Source organism: Mastacembelus armatus, chromosome 16, assembly GCF_900324485.2.
Source record: "Mastacembelus armatus chromosome 16, fMasArm1.2, whole genome shotgun sequence".
NCBI lineage: Eukaryota > Metazoa > Chordata > Actinopteri > Synbranchiformes > Mastacembelidae > Mastacembelus > Mastacembelus armatus.
In genome coordinates this window covers 16,121,341-16,146,896 of record NC_046648.1, presented here as the reverse complement: position 1 = coordinate 16,146,896, position 25,556 = coordinate 16,121,341, and the positions used below count along the sequence as shown (strand labels likewise).

General features: G+C 40.3%; 1 protein-coding gene across 2 annotated transcripts; it reads right to left on the bottom strand.

Moving 5' to 3' along the window:
• Positions 1-1,204: 1,204 nt before the first annotated feature.
• On the bottom strand, positions 1,205-23,893 carry LOC113136513 (CUGBP Elav-like family member 3). 2 transcript variants are annotated; one of them, XR_003296268.1, is made up of 14 exons: positions 23,719-23,893; positions 22,291-22,373; positions 8,216-8,264; positions 7,782-7,910; positions 7,602-7,681; positions 7,046-7,201; positions 6,475-6,619; positions 6,075-6,224; positions 5,877-5,942; positions 5,035-5,139; positions 4,762-4,905; positions 4,454-4,617; positions 4,011-4,110; positions 1,205-2,044 (listed from the first exon to the last, which is right to left on the bottom strand). XR_003296268.1 is itself a non-coding variant. In XM_026317389.1 (13 exons), the coding sequence occupies exons 1-12, from the start codon at positions 23,861-23,863 to the stop codon at positions 4,490-4,492; spliced, it is 1,380 nt and encodes a 459-aa protein (XP_026173174.1). In that variant the 5' UTR covers positions 23,864-23,893; the 3' UTR covers positions 1,205-2,044; positions 4,454-4,489. The 2 variants fall into 2 exon arrangements, 1 of the variants encoding a protein (XP_026173174.1); XM_026317389.1 differs by lacking the exon at positions 4,011-4,110.
• Between the last annotated feature and the right edge of the window lie 1,663 nt (positions 23,894-25,556).

Genomic DNA, 25,556 nt, shown 5'->3' with positions numbered 1-25,556 from the left:
TGCACTGCATTTCTGCTTAATTAATTAAATCCTAACAAAACATGTAGCTTTGGCCTTTTTAGACACACAATTCTGTTAGCCTGGCTTTGTGTGATATTTCTACTGCAGTTGTACAACTACAGTCATGCAGAGGAAAGACGTTATGCTCCAATGCTTTTGACCCAAGAACTATAAAAGCATGTGAGGGGTTACAGGCTGACATACAGTATTTCTTAAGGCCAGACTAACCTTGAGCCTGTTAAAAACTTCCCATGAGACAGAAACACATTAGAATATGTAAGATGAGTTCAAATGGGCAAGGTCCGTAAGGCTGACAGTTTTAGTCATACAAGCTATAAATATCTTAAATTGCATTTCTACTTGAACAAAATATCTTTTCAGTTTTCAGCAAGTTTCAGCAACTTTGAATCACAAGCACATTAGTTTACATTTTTTGAAAACCACAGGGTTAAATGAGTCCTGTGAATCCAGATGTGTTATTTTGAAACTTATACCTGTGGTGAAACAAGTTAATGAAATACTGTATTATGCTGTCACTAATCTCATTAATAACCTTTACTTGTAATTTAACCCGCATACATTAAAATTCTCTTCTTTCTGTTTTGGTACACTGAACTGAGATTACCTCATCACAGGGATAAAACTATAGAATTATTTTCCCACAAGGGGAAGAGTTTACAGGAACATTTTCTTCAAAGATAAAAACAAATATGACCAAATGCAATTCTGCTGATAAATAAGTAGCCTACTCTCATAAACAGATACAGAAGATAATACACTGGGCACTCCTGCTTAATCTTTTTTTGATTACATGCTCTATACTTACGCCCTCTCCTGGTCAGAAGACGGATGTGTGCGTTCATTCCTTTGGCATTCCTTGGTGTGGAATCGTTCAAATCCAGATGTTAATGTGAAATAAATTATTTAAAAAATGCTCTGTCATAGTTTTTCTATCACATACATACAAAGACACACTTAATAAATCATGTGTAGGCATTTAGTATGATACTTTTTATTTTAACTTAAAAAGAGTGGATCAAAAACAGGATTCAATAAATTAGAAATAAATATAATTGCTGTAATAATTAATACATACATTATAATTACTCGATTGCAAGAGTCTGACAGAAACAGGCCCTCAAAAGTTTTTATCTAGAAAATTCTAAAATGAAAATATTGCAACCCACTCAAACCTCTTCTCCCAATAAACAAAATAGCCAATAAATAAGTAAATAAATAAAAATAGCTCAAATATTAAAACCTCCCAAAAAAAGGGCAATCCCCCCTCCCCTGTGTTTCACCTAAAATCTAAGTAGAAATTTAAAATAGGTTAGTGATTTCCCATTTTACAGTTTGGAATGTAATATCCCATTATGAAGATGATGATGTTACTAGTGGTGGTGGTAATAATAATAATAAAAATATTAATAATAATAATGATAATAATAATGTTGCTGTATCCTGTCCAGTGTTTATCTAAAGTAGTATTCTTTTTGAAATTTTTCTTGTTTTTTAAATGCAGCTCTTTGTAAACTAAATTATTTACAGGTCATTAGGATCTTCTCCAAAGTCTCTCTAACCTACTCATTTAATTGTGTTTTTTGTATTTTCTTTCTTTTTTTATTATGAAACATCATCCCCTCTATATTTGTCATGTAATAGACATGGTATAGACATGTTAAAGTCTACTGAAATGATATATCAGCATTTTTCATCAGTACCCTCCATACACACTTGGTCTGAGTTGTCGTAACTGGACTGAACACCCTGTTGGGAAACTCTCAGCTGTATGAATAGGATTACTGAATTGTGTGAACTGTGTATTTGTGTGTGTTTGTGCACTTTATGTACATTTGTATATCAGCCTTGTACCGTTTGAGAGTCAGTGTTGGGAGTGCATGTGTATTTGTGTGAGGTGTGTCAGTGTGTGTGTGTGTATGTGTGTGTATATGTGACTGCACTCCCCGGACGCTCAAAGGTAGCAGACAGCCTGAAAGCACAATGAACCCTGGGATTCCAACTCAGCTGGACTCTGAAAGGTCACCTGTGAAAGGAGGGAGAGTTGGGGGGTAGAGGGAGTGATAAATCAAGGAAAGGGACAGAAAAGAAGGGAAGATATGTTAGAGTTATAAATACACTGGAGCTCCATGTTTCTCTTTGTATCTTTACATCTTGTCAAACATGCCCCTCCCAACAACCAAAATTCTTCAGTAGGCATGACCTGCACTGCTATCATATATCTTGCAGCAAAACTGCACCTTAGGATGCTCCTAAATGGCAATTTTTTCAGTCTCAACTTCTTCAGTTCAACAAAGAGGCATCATTCACAGTTGTAAAGCTCTGTCAACAGCAATAAATCATGGTGCTTTAACACATACACACACACAGTGTCTGAATCATGCAACTCAATACAGTGAAAATCAATTATTTGTGTCCTTGTGTGCATATGGAAGTGTGTCTGGAGATATGCATGTCTGCATGTGTTTGTAAAGATCCACTATCTGGAAAAAAACATGTTTATGTTTGTGACTTTTTTGTTACCTGGTGTGCCTTGAATCAGGGCAAGCAATCACTACTACCGACATGCATCACTCTCTAGCATTTGCAATATAGAAATTCTGGGCGATAATTTTAATCAGACGAATGTAGGGGCAGCAGGTTTCATCGGTTTAAATAGCAGTAGTATTAGATATACCTTTTTTATTATTGAAAATTATTTGTTATGTAAAGATTTGCCTAGAAATAGAAACACAATCCTTTATTTATAATGTGTCTTGCCATGTGACAGTGCCTCCACATGTGACAGCAGCTACGTGATTTCTCCTCTTTGGGTAACGTTAGGGGTGGTGGAGGTTTAAATTTAGCGTAGAGATCTGATGTTCATTTTGTGTTATATCTCTCCCAGAATTCCTATAGTTGAAGGCTGTTCTCCAATAAGCAAGAGGCACTTGTTTTTCCACCATGACAACCACATATTCGTTACCTCAAAACACGAGCTAGAGAGATAGAAAGAGGAGGCTGGCATGTAGAGAAGAATTAGAGAAGAATTGCATGGAGAGAGGTGGAACAAGAAAGAGGAGATAAGGGATTAGAGGAGGAGGAGGGAGGGAGGTAATGAAGGGGAGAAACACCACAAAAGCAATGATAGAAAATATAAAAGAGACCAATAAAGAGAAACGAAGAAGCAAAAAACTAAAGTGCCATATCAAATAGTGTAACAAATCAGAATCCAAGATTACAAACTCAGCCTGTCAGAGTACAGCTCATCAAAATGCATGCTCACCCCAAAACAGTGAGCATTTGTCATTAAACTTACATTCTTTTCTCCTCTAAACTATAGAGCCCATGTTGTGGACCAGTTTGTGGCCATTTTAAACTTCTACATTTTATAGTGTGTAACGATGACAAGGCCTCTTGTCCAAAATGGACTGCCATTTTAGCACCATAGCATTTTCATATTTGCAGTAAACTGAAGTGCTGTGCTAGATTTCTTCACCAGTGCACTGTTCAAACATCTGGAAATCCTCTCTATACAGACGCTAATACAACAGGGATTATGCACTCCTGTATTACACACTAACAGTGTAACACAGACACATATGTACACATAGATGCCCACGCTCACTACTGTACCCAAACAATTTGTTCAAATAATAATGACACCAAACAGACTACAGAAACTGATCAAAAACAAAGCTGCAAAAATAACAAGCGTTGCTACGAATTTAACAAGTTACTATGCAGTGATTAAGTATATCAAATATCCAATCAAATCTATTGATTCTGAGTACAGTCCTGGCTATTGACAGTTATTGATCAGTATGTGCACAGGTCAATACAAAATAAAGTCACAATGCACCAAACACAGTCTGTGGTCACTACAGCAACAGGACATGCAGGTCAACGCATGGCTGGTTGCTCGAGGTGACATAACAAAAACTGCCAAGGGCAACCAACACAGGCAATCAATCGCCACAGCAACCCAAACACAGGCCAACCAATCAACTTACAACAATGTGAGAGGAAGGGGGGGGTCAGGGCTTTATCGGTCACTAGGCAACCATTGCCATAGCGATGGGGTCCTCGTGAATTATGATTGGACGGAAGGATCTTGGGTGAGGTAAGTTGCCGTTTCAGGAAAAGATCAAAACAGCAGGAAAGAAAATAAGATTGTCAAAGAAAATAAAAAGGAAAACAATATTTTAGTATTTTCACTTTTCCTGAGTTGATTAAGCTGTTTTTATGTTTAACCCAACGTATATTCACAACATGCCATGTTAAGCTTTTCTTTTTAATTTTTTACAATCAGTTAGCAGTGTAGAGTCAAATCTAAAGTTACTTTTTCCATCTTTTTTTTCTCACTAAATTAATTTTAGCCTCCTGCTCCCCCAACAAACAACACCTCAAATCCATTGTTGTTGTGTTGCCCATCACCTCCTCACCACCATCTCACCTCGCTTTATTTCTTCTTTCTCCTCGTAATTGTCACTTAGTATGGACGGTTGGCATCTTTAGGCCTTTTAAGCTGCACTTTCAGTCGTTTCATGCCGATCTGGAAACCATTCATGGCCTGAATGGCGGCCTGAGCACTGGCTGGGTTGTCAAAGCTTACAAATCCTGAATAAGAGAACAAAAACCTCTCACATTATCACAATATCACAGTATGCTATACTCTACATAGCCATTCCTCTACTAGTCCAGTTCCTTTCTCTGATGTTCTCTCCCTTCCCTCCCTCTTTCGCCACTATATCTGTGTCTCACCGAAGCATTTGCTCTGGTTGGTGGCACGGTCCACAAACACCTTAGCAGAGATGACATTGCCAAAGGGCAGGAACATCTGCAACATCTCAGAGTCACTGAACTCTTGAGGCAGGTGGTAGATGAAGATGTTACACCCCTCTGGACCTGAGACACACACACACACATACATTAGGCAGGCTGTGATAAATGATTTCAGGCTGTGAAATCCTTGTGATAAACAACTTTATACTGGAGAGAAGGGTGTGGTCCAACACAGACAAGAAGGCAATTCACCTTCTCTCTGCTGCTGTTGCTGGGGCTGCTGGTGTTGCTGGGCAACCAGTGTTGGCTGCTGGGGGAATGGCTGCCCAACCAATCCGTAGGCAGCAGGATATGCCGCTATTGGAAGAGACAGACAGTAACAAAATTTGATTGGTTAAAAACAACAGGTGGCAACATAGCGCTGGCCAATAGAGTCATTTTGTCTCCTGCTGAAGGTGAAAACTATAAACTGTAACAGTTGAACAAAGAAAGTCTGATAAACAATGACACTGTTGATCTGATATAACACATCACAGATGGTGTAAAGGTAGGAATATCTGAGCTGTATCATATTATTACCAGCCATTTATGTCTCTTGTGTCACAATGACATATTCACAACAATAAATCAGAACAAAAATAATTCAGTCTGTTGCCCTTAACAAGAGGTATCCTTGAAATGAAGGTGGTCACACTGAAAGCAGACATGTAGCCTTGTTCCCTATTCATAAGTGTTCTAAATATCTTGAGACAGTCTACAGTCTGAGCTGCCTGCTGGGCTGCATGTTAATACTTATTTCTGATAACACAATGAGACATTTGTGATTAACAGGACAAATTACATACCATCTCCACACAAATGTTAAAGGCCCACAGTGAGAAGATGTCACTCACATGTAAGGTGATCTGTATATTGTATGTCTCATAGTAAGTAAACCTAAGTACTGAATACCAAAAACAGTAATTTACTGTTTCCAGCGAGTCAGCTTTTGGTTCTCAGGGCTTTGCTTCATTGTTACAGTAAGTTAGATAATATATTTAAGGAAATCAGAATAAAATGTACTTAGTCATGTCTTCAACTTGCCACACACCAACCTGTGTAGTGCTGCATGCCTGCGTATGCCTGCTGTATGGGGTCCAGGGCTGCTGCTGGACTCTGAGCTAGAGTGAGAAAATGAAAGACCATTGAGGGTCGAAAATAGAGATTATTGTATTAACAGATTATTGAGTCTTTTACTCATTTAATGTTTTAGTTGCAATACTCTACACATGTCTACACTTTGATTAAAATACCTTGATATGGGTGAACCCCATTGGTGTAAAGTGTTTCTGTTGCTTGTTGTCCATTGGTTGGGGCTGGCACACTGCTGTAACCATTCACACCTATTGGTGGAGGAAGAGCTGGGACAGGCGTTGCTGCGATGGTTGGTGGAGTATTTGCACCTACAGACATAGATTATTTTGTTGTTCACTACACCTACTATAGCACTATATGTGTTTCCTTAGTTCGGCATAATTTATCCATTTATCCTGTATCCTTATGCAGAATACTGTCAAAACATGAAAGCATGCAATATTACAATCAGCAACATTTTTCATCACTTTTATTCTGCTGAAGCCAAATATTTAAAGGGAAAACTCCTCTGCTTGTGTCTGACCATACACAAATTCAGGGGTGTGTGTGTGACCCTACCCGAGGATGGTGTGATGGGTGTAATGGGTGTGGCAATGATTCCGTTGGCATTGAGCGCTGCCATCTGCTGCATCTGTACGGCTGCAACTGTTGCAACAGGAGACAAGTATGCTGACTGGGCAACCAGGGCCTGCTGTTGGACAAGCTGTGGACAGGGAAGGAAGCAGAGAGAGAGGAAGGGGAAAAAAGGGGAAAGGGTGAGTGAGGAAAAAAAGTGAGGGAGATATAGTAGACAAAGAGACAGTTAAATTGATATAGAAGAGAGAGAGAAGGAGGGAGAAAAAATGAGAGGAAGGGACAGGCAGAGGGAGTGATGGAGGAACAGATGAATAGAGATCTAATTACAAGGCCATTATGTCCTGAGTCAGTGGGTTAATGGTTGTGTGTTGCGGGAAAGCTAATGCCAGATGACGTATGTTCTGTTGTCTGGGTAATAACATTAGCCCCAATTAGACCACTGATAGCCTCTTCAAACTTATTACATCCTTTCATAAGCACAGCACTCCCCTTACAAACTTGTGCGTACATGTGTGTGGTACAGTGAGTGTTTGTGCATGTGTTCGCTGCTTGCCTGTGCATTGACTGCCTGTGTGTAGGCATTATAGGCGGGGAAGTTAAGGGTCATGGGGCTGAAGATGCCGAGCTGGGAGGCCACCTGCTGCATCCTCCTCAACCCCCGCTCCTTCTCTGTGTCAGCAAACTTCACCACCAGACTGGATGACGCTCCCTGTGAAGAGAGGAGAGAGATGGAGACTGACCTAAGTTTCAACCACAATTGCAAGTAATGTTATGTGTTATCTTCTTTATATGTTAATGGAACAACGCTCTGTGTTTATTAATTCATCCATTTCTCTATTTTATAAGTCAAATGGGAACAGGATGGGCTCCCAGCACATAAAGGGAGCCTAGCAGAGGACTAAAGCAGACACTTACTTAGCTTACTTACCTACAGAAAATTTAATCTCTCCCACGTGACATATGCATACATCTTTGGAAGACCACATTATATGGTGTGTATTTGCCTTGTGTATGCTCCTTGTGTAATCATGTGTAATAAGATACGGTAAGATAAATTTTATAATCTTTGAAGTGATTATTAAGTTGATATTTCTATGCATTTAACTTACAGGCATTGTGCGGCTTCCATGCAAGCTGTTGATGGCAGCCTGGGCTTCAGCATGTCCTTGGAATTTTACAAAAGCACACCCTGCAACAAAAGAGTTTGTTGCCGTACTACTGAAAATAAAGTACTAGTAATGAAGGCAGGTTGTGATATTTTTTTGTTTGTGTGCTTAAACATGTGTTACCTTTGCTGGTGCCGTCGGGTCCTCTCAAGACAGTACACTCGTCTATACTGCCAAAAGGCTCAAACAGCCTTCTGACGTCCTCATCGCTCTGTTGCTTTCCCAACATACCCACAAATAACTTTCTGTCCTCTGAGGAGGAAGGAAAACCAAATAATGAATTAGTTTCTAAATCTATACACATCTTTCTATAGAAGCAACCATTGTTGTCCAGCAGGGAGCAGTATTGCTTACAGACAATCATAATAAGAGAAGGAAGGGGATCGTTTAATTCAAAAGTGTGTCTACATGTGTGTCTACTAAAATCAGGAGTCTAAGGGCCCTGTCAAGCAAACTGTGGACTACTTTCCATCTTTGTCTTGTCCAACTTTACACATATCCTTCACTCTGTCACAATAAAGTGTGTGTCTGTGAAGATATTTAAGTGTGCACCTCACCTCCTCTGCCCTCGCTGTCAGCTGGTTTCACCTGGATTGGCCGGTTCATCTGAAGAGATAAACAAGCCGGAACATCAACACAGATGGTCAACATAAACATCACTCTTTCCATTTGTCTTACTACAGGACAACTAACTTCACATACAATAAAGAGTTCTTGGATTTGACAATTTGACAATTACATAAATTAATATTTCTGCCAATGTGCCCAGGTTGGTGCACTCCTTTTGTGAAATGTGAAATAAAAAAGGTGACAAGAGAATTACCGAGATTAAGTGTAATATTCAGAATCTTGAAAAAAATGTTGAAACTTTATTTATAGTATTAATGAATGTGTGTATTTGAATCCGCCCATGTGTTTTTTTTAGCCCCTGATAAATCAAGGTTAGCAGGTGACAGGTGTGTCTGAATTCTGTTCCAGGCTGCTCTCTATCTCTGTCAAAACACACACAATCTTACTATCTTTGATTTCTCTCTCTCTCATACACACACATACAGATTGGAGGGGTGATTTAGAAGTGAGATTAAGAATGCAGGCCATCTGATCTGGATTACAGAAGAACTACGGATTAGATGACAGACAAGAGTAAGCTGAGGTGGGGGCGAGATGGAAGAGGCAGAGGGGACAGGAGAAAGATTGTAGTGGGATTAGATGACATGAGTGTGAAGGGAACAAGCGCAGTCAGCTGAAAATAAAAGGATGGAGAATGAGAGACACAGAGAGAGGCCTGGGGGACCCTGACTGACTTCGACTGTCTGAAAGGGCAGGTGGAAGGCCAAGAGGAACCTGGGGATTGAATGGAAAAGAAGCATTACATGAAGAGTGAGATAGGGAGTGGGAGGATGAAAGCAGAGCTGCCCCTGAGAGGATGATTCAAAAAGAAAAAGACAGGGGGAGGAGGGAGAAGTAAGGCGTGATTCAGTCGTGACTTGCTGTGTTTAAAAAATGTCACGTTTACAGAAATCCATCGCCTAGAGTTTTAGTGAATGCATTTACACACATATTCTGATTGGTCTGTGCTATCTACAGCGACACAGGGTTGTCACAAACACACACACACACACACACACACACACACACACAGGCATATATATGCACAAACACCTACTACACAAACAGTGCTTAGTCATAGCACTAAGGCAATAAGAGTGTTAATGCCAGAGGGATGGGGTGGGGAAGGAGAAGGAGAAGGGCTGCAAAATGACAATGAAAAGAGAGGCAGAGTTGGATGGATCCAGAGCGAGGAGATGAAGGTAAAGGAGAGAGGAGGCCCGACATGAAGAAGAGAGTGATGTGGATACATAAAGCAAAGCCTAAAAAGTGGGAAAATAACAACATACATACTATTTCCTATTTCTAGCTTTGAAATGTCCCAAAACCAAATCAAGAGAGTACATTTTTTAAACGCGTAAAGACGCGTAAAGGGAACAGAGAATGAGAGAAGTGACAGAAAGCAGGGGGAGAAGGAGGTGAAAGAGAGAGGATGAGAAGGAAGAATGGAAAAAGGTCCCAGTGGGGTGTTAAGGCAATGTAATGAAGCTGGTAATTGAGGAGAGGGCAGAACAGCAAGAGACTGATCCATACATTTGATTAATCAGCTCTTAGCTGTCACCACAAAGCTATTGATCTAAGGTAAGGCCATCACACAGAGTCACAGAGACACCAGCTCACATAAACAACACATGCGCACACACACAGACACACACAGAAGGTCCACAGAGGATGGAATGTACATTTTTAACCCCACACCATTATTGACTGGAGCTGTCAGAATAAACATAAACTTACAGAATATACACACATTCTATCCTAACAGTTTTGTGTGACCTTGGATTCACACTGTTGTTCATCCATCCAGCCATCCATCAACCCATCCATCCACCCATCCAACCAACCATCGTATTTGAGTCCTGGTGTTATTGCTGTCCGTCCACACCATCATCCATCTTTTGCTATCAACTCATCGATCAGTCCTGTCTTGTTCATTGATTTCAGGCTGTGTTGTAGAGCAGGCTGATTGTATCAAGATTTGTGTCCACTAACCTTTCCTCTGTCTATCCATCCATCGACTCATCACCTCTTCCATTTCTTCTTTAATTACACCTATTCAAGCTCAATCTTGAGACAGTAAAACAGACTAACCAGAAACACCTAATGATACAAACAAACAGCGACTTATCAATCAAGGCCTATCAGTTTGTATCTGAGAATGTCTTTGTTTTTGACCTGCTGTTGTGAGATCTGTTTTAAAATACTGACACAATAATATATAAAGAAACATGGGGGCTAAAAGAGGAGGAGAAGGAAAAAGGCAGCAGGTGAGTCGTGCACACTGCTACTACAAAGACAACACAATGGCATCGGAAAATTGGCATGGCAACTAGCTCGTTGTCATGGCAATCGTATGACGGCACACTGGGTAGGTAAACAAGGATGCTGGTTGCCAAGGGCGACTGCTGTGCTCTTTGGGTAAACAAAGAATTTGTGTTTGAGAGCGGTTTGCTGGCTTCATACTGATCTCCACAACATCATCCCTAATCCTTTTATCTAACACAGGGAGAAATGAGCACTAAGACTGAAAATATATGTGAACAGAACAGAAATTTAGGAGAATCATGAAGCGATGTGGGCAGTATCCACAAGAAGAATAAGTGTGAGTTGGCTCTGAGCAAAGAAAGGAGTAGAAGGTGAGAGAACTGAATCTATATTGTAATAGAGTAATTAAAATTTTCTTGAGCCCAAGAGAAAAATGCAAATAAAGGACAGTCCCTGTTAGTCAGTCAGACACTGTATTCCACTATTTCTCTCTCTCCTTTACTTGAACACACATGAACAGCCACATGCCCCTTTCAAGTCAAATTATCCTCTAATTACTCACGTTCTAATTAAGACTTAATTAAAAGTAACCATCTGCAAACGTGCGCCCGTATAAGAAACTTCCTACTGTAGTGTGGTTCAGTCTGCCTTGCTGCATACTAAGAAGCACTCTTAGTTTCTGGATCTCTGAGGAAAGTGAATTCATACATGAGCTGGGGTGCAGTGGCGCATGAGGGCAAGATATGTGATATATGATTGAGTGCGAGCTTGCATGACCGCTCACTGTGGAGGCACATCCACTCACACACGCATGGCCAAACCCTGCATGCAAACACAACTCCATTTGCATGCTGTAGTGCTAACACAATTTAAAACAAACTACATGTAGCATACATGTGGGTACAAAAACACATACACAATTTAAACTACAGTTTTCCTCCCACTCTCTTTTTTGCACACACCGAAACAAACGCATGCTGCACACATACAGTTAATCTTACTCCCTGCAGTAATGCAGAGAGGATTGTGCCAGGATTAGGGGATATTAAATCCTTGGATTATCCAATCAAATCGTATTCTACCCCCTCCCCCACTTACGCAAAATCAGTGGAACAAACCATTGCACCACATCATGAGGGCAGGGGGTGGTGAGCATGTAAATGTGTATGTACATGCACAGTTTGGAACAATGATTAAACTACAGTGTCCAATCAATGTTATCATTTTGATCATTATTTGCCAACCAAACTCTTGAGGGCAATACTCTACAAATGTTCCCACAGATAGAAATATAAAACTGATTACATTGTACAGCATAATAAACAATGCTGTGTATGTGTGTGTCTGTTTACAGACACAAACACTCGCTTCATCACACAAACACACACGTACCCACACACACACACACACCCTTCCCCCTTTCGGTCTCCCCTGGAACACTCCATCCACACAATTTCATGTCCATTTTCCAGAGTGCACAAGAAAGGAAAACTATTTTTATCCCTTCTCCACGATCTAGCATTATTTCTGTCCCCCAGCCTCAATTCCTCTCTTTCCACTCTCATCTCTTTAATCCCTCCATACCATGCCCGGTGACATGGGAAACTCTGCTTTGTTTGTCTTCTTCCATCCCTTCTCTTGCTCTGACTTTCTATCTCATTCACTTCCCTCTCTCATGTCGCTCCTACTCATGCTCATTCTCTTCATTGCCGTAACGTGCTTTTCAGGCCTACAGACTAATTATCATCAGTACAGTATAACCTTCATTTGACAAAACCAAAATTCAGCTAAACAGCAGCACTCTTATCCCAATGGTGTCTTATGTATAAACTGTTTTACATAATATATGAATGTTTAATATAAATATGCCTTTACTTTGAACTAGACGAAGTACCCACTTAGGCACCAAAAAATACTTTTAATCCTGTTCGGTGCAAAATTCTTGTAGAAAAGATATTGTAGGCGATGATTGTAGTACTCTATGACTATACGTGCTTTAATTGTAGCTCGGGGTAAATACATGTTAAATATTCTGACCTAACAGCTTGGTGATAATGTTCCTCTCTTTCCTATCTGGGTATGACTGCTACTGCTACAGAAGATGTTGAAACACAGTTTTTGACAGTAATCTGCTGTATGGATATTATCAAATAGCTAGGAACATTTCTTTTTCACTTGGCTATAACTCAGCTAAACTAGACATATAAGCATCTTAGCGACGCATTCTAAAAAGCCCAACTCTTTGAAATGTGAAATAAAATATTGGTTATAACTTCCTAAATATGAATGTTTTTACTTCTATCATAGCAAACAAAATATCCTTAGGCATTTGGCTTTTAAGTCATCGAACTGGTCTCAGGAAAGGTTTTTCACCATTTTCGGAAAATGTAAAGACCATAGTTAAGTAATCTAGAAAAAATAGTATATTAATTGATGATGAATATAATCGTTAGTTGTCCTATTGTCATTACTTTACTGTAAACTAGTAAAAGACAAAAGATAATCCATCACAACAATCAAAATAGTGGACAAAATTTTGTCTTAAATTACATATTAGGGTTTCAACTATAGTACACATCACACAGCTCTACTCAGTGTATTATCTGTCTGAGAGTAATTAATAGAGGAAGTGTTTTATATACTACATTTGAGTGTGTTTATATTTCTGCATGGCTGGTAAGATGCTATAAAATGCAACATACTGGCTCCCTGATAAAACTGAGGTGACAGTTCTAATTCACAGCTGGATGAAGATATTGGAATGTGAGAAACAGAGTGAATAGAAAGGTGGAGTAGCCCAGAAGCAGCGCTCCACTCCGCCTCTCTCCCATCTCTCTATCACACCACGTTAAAGCTTTGCATCCTCAGGTTACCTAGCAACCTGGCATCTCACTCAGCTCGGTTGCCTGGTAACGGGAGTCTGCAACCATTCTACAAGATCCTGTGCAGCCCATCCCCCTGCTCTCATCCCTCTTTCCTCTGTCGCACTCATTCCATTCTTCACACCTGAGAAGTCTGCCCTTCTTATCCTCCACTCAATACTTTATCTGGCAGTTAACCCTTTATCAGCCTCTCCACTGGAGCAGGGATTACCTTCTTCTATTGCCTTCTCTTTTTCTCTTTATCATGGTCCATAGTAATAGTATTAAACCATGCATAAAGCAGAACTAACTACCTTGTAGATCCCTATATTATTATGCTGTTTTTGTCAAAAAACCTAAATGAGGACATTCTACACGCAGCCATGAAGCACTCACTGAAATTTGATCCTTTGGATTTAGTCCAATATAATCCAACAGCACTATAGCGGATAACTGTTAGACCTATGCACTTGGACCTTCTTTCTATTTTTGAGAGTGTTAAGTCCTTTGGGAAATGAGCTGGTGAATTAAAAAGACTGTGAAAGCCGTACAAATTTATGATTGCTAAAATCTCATATCCAGCAAGATTGCATTCGATTCAAAGCCAGTGGCACATTTTTGAATGCTTACATAGCATTAGACAGGATCCCATAAAACAAGTCATGACAAATATACAAATGACTGGTATGGTCTTCTAGAAGCTTAACTAAATGGGAAAATATCATATATGTTTTTTTCATGGTATCTAAAACAACTCATTTCTATTTCATGGTGAGAAACTAACTAGGCAAAATCACTTCCAAGATCTTATAATTACTCTTATTAACCCTTTCAAACAATGTGTAGCTTGTCTTTATTTTGTTGTCTTTTCCTAACTCTGTTAGATTTTACATGTTCCATGATAAGGAACGGATGTAACTGTAAATACATGCTACAACAGAATTAGATGCACTAATAATAGTGTGTAATCAGTAATCAGTGTACATGTCTAAAGATCCAAGACCAAATAATCTATTATATAATAAATCATACACACAAAGTAATTATGTATACACTGTCTTCATTCATTAAAATGTACTTCAAATCAAAATATGAACAAAATCTGATTGCTTAAAAAACCTTAATTGTAAAGCCTTTCAATTTACACCGCATACACCCACATTCATGCTCAAAGGAGCATTAGTATTACAACAGTGCTCCTGTCACGCATTAACAAACCAAAGAATATGGACCTCTATTAGCCTTGTTGCCCTATTCACCTGTCTTCTGTTGCTGGACATATCATAGTGAGATGTGGCAATCTATACCTGTGTTATTTGGTGGTATTAAGCTTCAGCTTTCCCTGTAGTCAGTGTGGAAAAGTCATTATCTGGACACCAAGTTGAAGTGTGGTTACAAAAGTGACATCAGAGCAATGATCACACCCAAGTTGCAACCAAACGTCCTCCCATTGTCTTTGCTTGCCTAGTTACATACACAGATATAGACACATATGCAGACACACACCAGTGGCCCCCTCTGACAGATGTCTGTGTTTAAATTGACAGAAGTGCACCCCGATTCCCTCCCACTCCTTCACCACCCAGAAAAAGCCCTTTCTTCCACACACCACCCCCCTGCCTCTTCCTTCATGCTCATTATGGGAAACTTTTGTCTCGTTTCCTCCTTCTTTCTAGCCTGACCTCCTCTGCTCTTCCCCTGTCTCACCCTACCCCCTCCCTGTCTATAGACCCCTATTCATACCAAACCTCTTCATGGCCCTCCTCCACTGCTCTTAACCCCCCTTTTCATTCAGACGAATTCACACTCATTCAGCACACTTGTATGGGTCCTACTCTCAGTGTAGACATATAAATATTACATGCTGAGACAAGATATTGTAATTTTCAACCCAACAAAATAATTGGGCAGATTGAAACATACCAACTCATGCCAATGCCATCCTTGATTTTTTATAATGTATATACAGCAGCGGATTTCAATTGTTAAACATGAAATGTGTATACTATGCAAAAAGTAAGAATTTAACATATAATTACATAGAAGACTGTCAATTCCTTAGTTAGTGTTCAGGGTCCATTTTGACACTATATTTTGTGGTTGCCAAAATGTATCGAAAGCAGTACATTAAGATATGTACTAGGAAATGGAGATGAAACTGTCAATGTTATGGTAACTAAGGTAAAAATGGGGTGATGTTTGCTATATGATTTGGCTGCTTGTTGTCTTTTACATATTACATTCATTTGAAATGTTACAGTATCAGTCGGAGATGCCTTGGTTTTGAATTATCATCACGTAAAGTGTGCAGCTTGCAGTAAATCATTTTGGGAATCCAAGACTTAAATGGGGACATTAAAGCTGCTTCACTCAAAGTCTGAAGTCAGCTTTAAGTTGCTAGAACAAATTATGGGTCAGCATCAGATGCAATAATGATGACTGATAATTGCAAATGAACAGTCTTTTTCATTCACTGAATGAATGAAATGAAAGAAGGCCATGCAGATTTTTGTAGCTGGCTGGATTTACAAAACAGATGGTGCATGATATGGACTCAACTCAACTTTGGGCTACTTTAGAGCTCAGCATCTGAGAGACACAGATTTGGCAGTGATCACATACCCTGGTAATCATGTGTCCACAAAATTTTCAAACTGGCCAAGATACAAATGTTCCTCTGTGTACATGTGTGTGTGTATCAAGCTTTAAAGACAAAGGCACTCTCCAGGGTTAGGCTTTTATGAGACTATGATTAGATTTTGTGGTGAAATATGAGGCAGGCTCTCGTTCTCTCTCCATGTTACATGCACACACATTCACACACACACATAAATGCACAAACATACATTATAAGCACTGACTTTTGTTTAAAACAAATAGGCTAAATCCCCCTTGGTCTTAGCTGTACACAATCTCACACAAACACCTCTGCTCTGTATATACCCCTTCTGTAGCCTTCTCATTGGCTCCTCCTCTTTTCTCTAATTCTTGTATACAATCACCCAGACACACACACACTTGAGTTTACACCTGTCCCTCTACTCCCTTCCCATCCCACACACAGTGAGGATAAAAATAGAGAAACAGCACAGGGGAGGGGCGAGCGATACACATCACAAACCCCATCAGGCGCGGAGAGATAGAGGCAGAGGGATGGCAGAGGAGGAAGAGACAGAGAAACGGAAAGAGTGCGCAAGTGAGCTGGGGTCTGTTCTAAATTGAAAGTGCAGCAGTAAGCAGTGAAGGGGAATAGTAAACAGTGCTGCTGACCACATAAATATGCTAAATTAGCCTACAAAGTCGCCCTAGTGGATAATTGCTCATCATAGCTTTGCCCCACAGGGAGACCGCCTGCCAGGCATCTTAGATTGCAAATGGAAACACACGCATGCACACATTACACATCTAGGGTGGATGTGCTAAACATCAAGTACTAGATGATGGACACATATAAAAAGATAGTACCTTACTTCCCAGTCTCATAACGCTTCTGACATAGTAATGGGACAAGCAATTGATATTTGTATTGTAATCAAACCAAAAATGTCATGTAAATGTGTTGAACTAACTACAAAGACTACTACTAAGCCACTGTTGCTGCATCTTGCAAGTACACTGCTGGGTCAATGTGAGTCCACACTATGCGTGCATAGAAAGTAGAGCCTTTTCAGTCTGGGACATAAATAAATTCACTCCTTCTCTCTTCGATCAAGGTTCAATAAAATATATAACAGCTCTCAACATGTTTCTATGATCCAGCAGTAACCCTAGAACTATTTCAATGTACACACTGTCAAACCATATGGTTTGAATCAATATGAATAGAACAAACTTTTATTATATTCTTTATAAGTGTATCGATCCTTCGCTTTATCAGATACTGTTATCAGTTACTGCCTTTCTTGTTGTGCTTCTGCTTTTTTAATAATTCAGTAGGCATACACTGTGTCATTGTATGTGTGTGTGTGTGTGTGTGTGTGTGTGTGTATGCTTTGGATTGGCTCTAATCAAAGAACAGGTAGCAGAGTGTCGCCTGGAGAGCAGTGAGGCATGACAACACACAACCTGGTAAGCTGCTTATCACACTTTAATTTCACCTACACTGAGATGTGCCAGCATGACCAAACAGATGTGTGTGTGTGTGCGCGTGTGTGTGTGTGTGTGTGCGCGTGTGTGTGTGTGTGTGTGTGTGTGTGTGTGTACACACCCTTGTGTTTGAAGTAGGACGACGAAGGGAATGATAAAGGCAGAGAGAAGTAAGTGCAGATTAAATGGAGAGAGAGATATCAGCAGCAAAGAACAAAGAGAAAGATAAGGGGGAAGATAAGGGAGGAAATACAGAAGCAGTAGGATTGGAAGAGACAGAAAGAGGGACAGAGAGTGGAGAGAGATATGACATTACAATCTAAAGAGGCCAGGAGGAAAGTGTGGCCTGATGGAAAATCAGAGAGAGGGGATGGATGGATGGTTTGTTGGATAAGGATGAAGTAAGGACAGTTGTGTATAAATGATTACTGTGACTATAGCAAGTGTATGAGCACAAAAGTACATTTGCACATTTTTGACACATCTTTGTTAGCATTTTCACTAAGTAATTCTGTGTTTTTTGTCTGTTAGCAACCCTGAGCTGAGGAAAGCTAGAAAATCTACAGGAAGGAAATGACAAATAATGTCAACAAATTAGGAAATAGGACATTTAAGACTAGTCTTTTTTAAATTGTAATGGGGTATAAAATGTGAATTAATTTTTAAAGTATAGGTATTTCAGATTTCTTTAATGCTCATTCTTATTTATTACACAAATATAGACAAACTGTCTATATACAAACACAGGATGTGACAAAAACCATATTTAAGTGGCTAATGCAATCTTAGTTACATCAAATTTAACAGAAGTACAAAAACCTGTTTTGCACAGTGTAGCATTTGATACTCAGCCTCAAATTCCAGCAAAATTATTTACAAGCCAAACTATGCCTCACTTGTTTCCCCTAAAGGCATAATAATTACCAAAAATATATATATATACTACTAAGAAAACACTGCATATCTAGCTTTCACTTCAACATCCCATCTTTACCATTCTGTCAAATGCACTGGATGTAACAGCTCACGGGGGATGTCATGTCATTTTAATGGTTCCTCTGGAAGCTAAGCTTTATGGCTCTTAGACCAACCCCTCTGAATTTGTTGACCAGAGCATGAGCCCTGACCTCTGACCTTGGACACACGCTGTCAGCCGACTGCCACTAACTCTGGGCTAATGAGAAACATACTACATCCTGAACAATTTCATCGCTAATAACTTCAACAACATGTGATCGAATGTGTGTAGTGAAATCAACATGGCACTGTGATGTATAGCAGAAATATAAACATTAAAACTGCGTGTTTCATCTAAAGACAAAAACAATAAAATAAATAAAATACTGCTTGATGGAGATGCTTATTTGTCCTTATCAAGCAATACTGGATATGCTTTTAATGAAGCATCAATGAGATAAAAACAAAAATAACAACACTTAGAGCTGATTTTTGCCTCTTTGCTCATTTTCCTCATCACTTCTATTTGCTACCATTCCTGCAGGCAAATGTGAATGAGGAATTCAATTTTTAAGTGCAAATAAGCACTGATATGTGCTCATGAGCTCTTTCACAAAGATATTCACAGGGGAAATCTCTACACCACATCTGATACAACAAAAAAAATTCTCTGTGCTACAGTGGGACGTACTAGTGGCTTCACTGTTAGAAGTCTGCCATTGTGACTAATATAATGCATATCTCTCTCTCTTTCTCTGTCTATTGCTCCTTCTCTTCATCTTGTTCTCCCTCAGTGATTCTCTTTCCCACGCTGTGTCCAAATTAAACACAAGGCGCAGGGTACTCTGATAAGGCCATCTGTTCATCTCTCTCTCAGTCTCTCTGTCCTTTTCCTCATTTTTCCAATCTGACAGTGCACTGACCCTGCTAAAGCTGGTCAGGGACATTTTAGTTTCTCTGCATCCCTCTGTGTTTGCCTGCTTCTTTACAGTCTGCGATAAATCTCATCAGTCAGTGACAGAAAAGGGAGCCAGAGCACTTTGTAGCATTCAACATGTTTTGAAAAAATTTTACTGCTTGACGATTACATTTGTATGAGGTGCCTGCTTTCTAACAATACCTGCAATTAAGAGTGATCTCAATATTCAAGTCCCACTAAACCAAGACTACTGTGTACACACACACAAACACACACACACACACACACAAAAACCTGCCCGACGGTGAGCCGAGGATCTGACTGTGAAAATTAGTTTGTGAGAAACTAATCATGCAGCTTAACAAGTGGAGCCTTAGAAGAAGGAGAGAGGGGAGGAGAGGGAGGAGATGGGGGTGTGAAACGGTCAAAAGGGTCAACTAATCAAGAGGAGGGGAAATGAGATGAGGAGTAGAGGAACTACTCTATGTGTGTGTGTGTGTGGGGGGGGGGGGGTTAAGGAGAGAAAGAGGGGCTGATGTTGAGAGGACTTATGAGAAGGGTTACCATAAATGACTGTGAAATGAGAATCTGAGGAGGAAGCTCAAGTGTGCACTGACGGAAAAAAATGAGGGGGATAAGACAGGGATACCATGAAGAGATTCCTGAGAGGAAAAGAGCGAGCAATGAAAGGGTTGGACGTAGCGAGGGGAACATTCTGTCATATTCTACTGGTACAGAGAAACCTGAGGGCGTGAGGGGAGGAGTTGAACACAGCACCGAGGGGATTTCAGAGGAAAAAGAGATAAAATGAAAGAATAAGGAAGAATAAGAAAAGATGAAAAGGCTATTCTTAGGGAGAAAAGAATGGCATAATGGAGGGATATGTGAAAAAGAGAAATTATCTGAATTACTTCCTAGGTCCTGTCAAAGAGGGCAATAGGCAGGGAGGTGGATGAAGACGAAAGAAGACACGGGATAGAGAAAAGACAGTGGAAAATGACAGCAGAGCTAAACCTAAGAAAAGATTTAGTGGAGGGGAAGTAATGCACCATTTAGAGATCTCCAAGCTAAAATATATCCACCAAAATAATGCAGCATAAATATAAAAACTACAAGACGCACATGTATTCCCAGGTTGTGGACAACATAGAGTGATTAACAAGTTAATGGGAATGAGCATGAAACATTTCTGAGTGCTTTGAATAGCGTAAAGTGTTGCTGGAAAACTACGTAATGTAATGAAATTCGTTGGCATTAATCAGCCAATTCACTGAACACAGCATGCCAAAATAAGTTTTTCAGTCAATTATTTTTTGCATAGTTTTACCAATACTTTACTCTGAAACTTTTGATACAAATTGGACAGAATAATGGAAGATTTCTCTTTCTAATAAACCATTAAGGAGAAGGTATGCCTGTCCAAATTGAGTAAAACCACATGTGGAAACAGTAATGTTGCACATTAAGAATCCAGGCTTATTGAAAACCCAACACACGACAACCACACCCTTGTTTCAGCACCAGTTTTCCTCAGGGGAGTGGTGCTTCTGATTGTTGTATACTGGTTCTTTAGTGATTCTGTGCCACTAACAAGTATCCTCCCTGCAAATGTTTCCTCTGTGTGTCCAGAATATTTGTTATTATTTATCTGGAAATTTATTGTGACTACCTACTCACTAATCAAGTTTATAGATAATTTCCCTTGTCTGCAACAAGTCTGTTACTTCCTGCTTTGCAAGTCATCAACCAGAAAGGATGAAGAAAAATCCAGTAAAGAGGGTGAGGAGAATGAGTCACAAGGCAGCAGGTGAGAGGGGAACAACACACAGCAGACAGTGGAGAGGTGATTTTTGCAACAAAGTCAGACTTCCAACTAGTTTTAATTGGATTCATGTAATTATTTAGATGCTGCATTTGGACAAGTGAGTCCTTCTGTATGTATGAATGTAGAGGCATTCCCCAACTGCATTTAAAAAGCATGCATGATTGCAATATGTATGTATGCAGGGATTTGTGCTTGTGTGTGTCAGAACATTTCCCCTCCCCCAAAGTCTCTCCTCCAACCATTTTTGCACAGAGATCTTATCAACATCCTAGCTTGCAGAGAAGGTGCAGGAACTGAAACTCTGATCAGTGGCAGAGCGACACAGCGATCAAGATAGAGAAAGGCTCACAGATGACGGAAGTACATTCACTATTCTGTAAACTACTGCTGTAAATCAGTATTTAGATAAGGATAGGAAAATGTAATTTCGATAAAATGTCCTATACTGTCACGACACTCTTATTCGGCTGGGCCGTCAGCACGCTACTTTTGGGTTAGAAAATAGGGTTAAATTGCAAAATGTTCCAAAACAGTTAACTGTAAAATTCATTTTTAACTGCAGTGGAAACCAGGTCAGATAGAAAAAAAATGAGCGAGGGAGCGACAGAGAGGTAAAGCCTACACAACAGACACAGACCTTGCACGGTGCTCCATCCATAATGAACAGTGTCCTACCCTAGCCTAACCACTGCACACAATCTCTCACTAGAGAGACTGAGGGAGACTGGGAAGAGACAAAGGGGAATGGTCACATTAATTACACACACTCTCTAGGCAGGAGCTATCACTGGAGGCTAACACAGGGACCAACAGAAATGGAGAGACAGAGACAGATAGAGAAATGGAGATGATAATGTGCCTTATGTGTCTCCAGTGAGAAGTAACATTCATCCTTAGCAGCAAGACGCCTGGCTGCTGAGTTATGTCACAGTGTTACTAATGGGAGATGAACCTCTAAAAGCACAGGCACATATTGATGTTAAGTCACTTGTATGTCACAGTAGATGGCAGCATGTGTATGTAGATGGGGGGAGGGGCACTTGTGATATGAGTGTAACTCAGTATATAACTGTCTGCCAATGCATGTGTAAGTTGGTGAAGTGAACTTACCCCTGGTAGTGTCTTCTGCTCATGCAGAGCACTCTGGGCTTTCAGTGCTGACTCTCTTGCACAGTACGTCAGAAATGCACATCCTGTCAGAGAGTAACAGTAGAGAAGGGAAAGGGGCAAAGGTAGAAAAGTTCACTGCTTTAATATTTGTCATGCTATGTCTTTGTCTGAACCACCTACGAACACACACAGTCAGACACCATTTAAATCATTTAAATGTCCTTTTCTGGACCCCTCCTTGATAACACTCATCCATTCTGAATTATCAATAGGCTAACTTGCTAAAGGATTAAAAAATATATATCCATGCACTGTAACTGAACTTAATAACATCATAATGATGCACTCTAGAGCAGAGAAGGACACTCCACGGGACAGCACATTTCAGAACGGCACGGCACAAGTCAGCACACATGACAGCACCACAGACGTGTGCGCCGGGCTAACAAGGCCTTACAGCCAGATTTTTGCCCTATACTATGCATGCCTCACGATCACTCCAAATACACTCCCTCTGTTTTCCTATGTGCTGTACCTGTGCCTGTGTGTGTGAGAGAGAGGTAGGTAGTAGGTAGGTAGTAGAGCTGGCTGGCCAGAGCTGTTTACTACACCTGTCACCAGCACTAAGACAACAAGATTAGCAGCAGGTTAGCATCCCAGTGACATCTCGGACAGACTAATGTAAATTTAGAACAGATAAGAAAAGATTTGACTACACAGGACACATTCACATCTGAGAAATTGACAATGACTCAACAAAAAAAATACATAAATAAAGATAAAACAAATGACCCCTCACAGGAAAGTACATGACACACTCATACAGACACACGTGCATCTTATGGTCCATCTCATTGCATTAAGGAGGTGCTTACTGTGGCCGTGGGGACTCTCAGAACAACAGATTCTTTCCCTTGTGAGACACAGGCTTACAGGCCCATTACACTGATTGGAGCATACAACCTAATCTGGTTCATAACACACAAGACCCCAGGTCAGTGTGTGTGTGTGTTAATGTGTCAGAGAGAGAAAGAGAGTGTTTATTTGCTACAGTTTATTACCAACCTTTTGTTGGAGGTGGCCATTATTTAAAGCCTTCTAATCATTCACATAATTAGAAGGCTCTCAACTACTAGATCCCATATATTAAAAACCTATTCATCACAGCTTTATATATCATACTCCCCTGTGGAATATAAAGAAGCGTGTTTGCCTGTCGACATGATCTCACATTGCAGTGTTAACAGGAAATGAAGATGAGCAAAGGTGTGACAGTTTCTATGGAAACCGGTGGCATTCAGAGCAGGAAAAACCCACCACCTATGTTAGTGTCACACGTCTATCGATGTGGTACCTAATATCTCTCTATTTATTTGTCCATGTTTTTTTTCTTGCTATGCTTATGCTGCATTATACTGTGAGACCTACCTTTGTGCATGCCTGTGTATTTGTCCTTAATCACTGTTAGCTCATAAATTTTGCCAAACTGCTCGAAGATAGGCTTGAGGTCCTTCTCCTCCAGATTCCGGGGAATCTGCCCCACGAACAGCTTGATGGCATCGGCCTCCTTCATCAGGACAAGGTGGAGAGGATGACTGGGTACTGTAGGGGCCGAGGGGCAAACAGATAAGTAGCAGGTATCCTTGGAGAGGGGCAACCAACGCTGGACGTGTCTTAGGGTCACAGCTGGAAAGGTGAAAAGAAAAAGCAAACGATGGAAAACACAAATGAAAAATCACAAAGCAATTTCTAAAATGATTAATTTAATGGCTTATGGTATATCTGATATATAATAAAAAATGTAAAAGTAATACAGGTTTTATAGGTTTTAAACTACTATTGTATTGAAACAATATTTGTAGTATTCCCTCAGGGATTGTAAGGTCAGAAAAATAAAGAATAAAAAACGTTATAAATATAAATTCTTAATAAAATATCCTATTTGAATATGCTCTTAGGCTATGAAATGTGTGCCCCAATTATGTAAATAACTGTAAAGACTGCATGCGTGATTATTTTGAGTATTTATTGCTCAGCCTACTGACAAAGGGCTCCAGTAGCTTCTGGTAAAACAATTATGCAAATTTTAATTAGCCAATCAACAAACAATAATGGCACTATTTCACCAATTAAATACATATAAATCGAACATATTTGTAAGCATGCATTTGCTTTTAGTGGACAAACTGCGTTGAGGATCTCTACACATTAAATAGGTGAAGAAAGCGTGATCGGGATAAATCATTTCAGTAGAGCGGTTTCTTTGTTTAGCCAGCTGTAGGTTATAGCATACACACGGATGTCATGGGGCTCCCTTGCTCTTTGTCCGATCCCCCCCACCCCCTCCCCCTCCCCACCCCCCCTCAATGTACACACGTACATATACACACAAATACACAAAACAGAACAAAACAACACTCACTTAAATATAGAGGATATATACATTAAGGCTCTTACCGTTTACAGACGACGCTTATGAGCGTTGTGTTTCCTGTGTTGGTGAGGAATTAAGGGGGGATGCTCTGTGTTGGGTCCCCGTTGTTGTCTTCACCGCGCTCTCTCCGTCCCGTCCTCCTTCCGCCAGTCTCTGGATGCTCTCCGCTCTTTGTGCCTGCCGTGCTACTCTCCCTTTCCTCCTCCTCCTCCTCCTCCTCCTCGGCGTACAGACACTAACTATATGCTCGTTTTTGCAAAACCTCGTCTTCTTCCAGTTCAGGAGGTGGCGGCGGAGGGAGAGTCCTGGCAGGTGACCCCAAATCACAGCTTGTCACCGGTCCCACTGAGATTTTAAACCAAGCGCTTAACTCTCAAAATACACACCGAGAGTGGACACCTGGCTAACTAGCTAGTCAGTGAACACTTTCACGAAAACAAGCTCCCAATTCAGTTATATTGATAACGAGCTACGTTAACCAGCTGTTTAATTCTGGTCACTTTTAACTAGTCAAACTTGTTTGTACTTATATAACAACCTCTTTCGGCCTTGTAGTTGTTGTACCAACTGTAAACGTTAACGGAAGCTCTTCTTACTTACTACTTGCTATTATCGGTCTTGTTGTCGCGGCTCACGGATGGTTGGCTTTTAACGTCCTACACCGGCATCTCCTCTCTCTCCCTCCCCCTCCTCTCGCCGAAGCGGTTGCTGGGCTGTGACGTAACTCGCAGGGACCGTGGATAACTTTACTCGCCGTACTCACACGAAAAAAACAACAACATCGTCGCCCAATGGTTCAACCGCATTCACAACTTCATTCGTTAAATTCAGC

What these genes read in the sequence shown, in the direction of transcription:
- LOC113136513 (XM_026317389.1), bottom strand. Translation starts at nt 23,863, where the DNA reads ATGAAGGAGGCCGATGCCATCAAGCTGTTCGTGGGGCAGATTCCCCGG. An exon ending in TGACAGCGAGGGCAGAGGAG is followed by an intron (nt 7,911 to 8,215) that starts GTGAGGTGCACA and finishes CTTCCTCCTCAG; the next exon opens with AGGACAGAAAGTTATTTGTG. An exon ending in ACCCATCACACCATCCTCGG is followed by an intron (nt 6,225 to 6,474) that starts GTAGGGTCACAC and finishes CTATGTCTGTAG; the next exon opens with GTGCAAATACTCCACCAACC.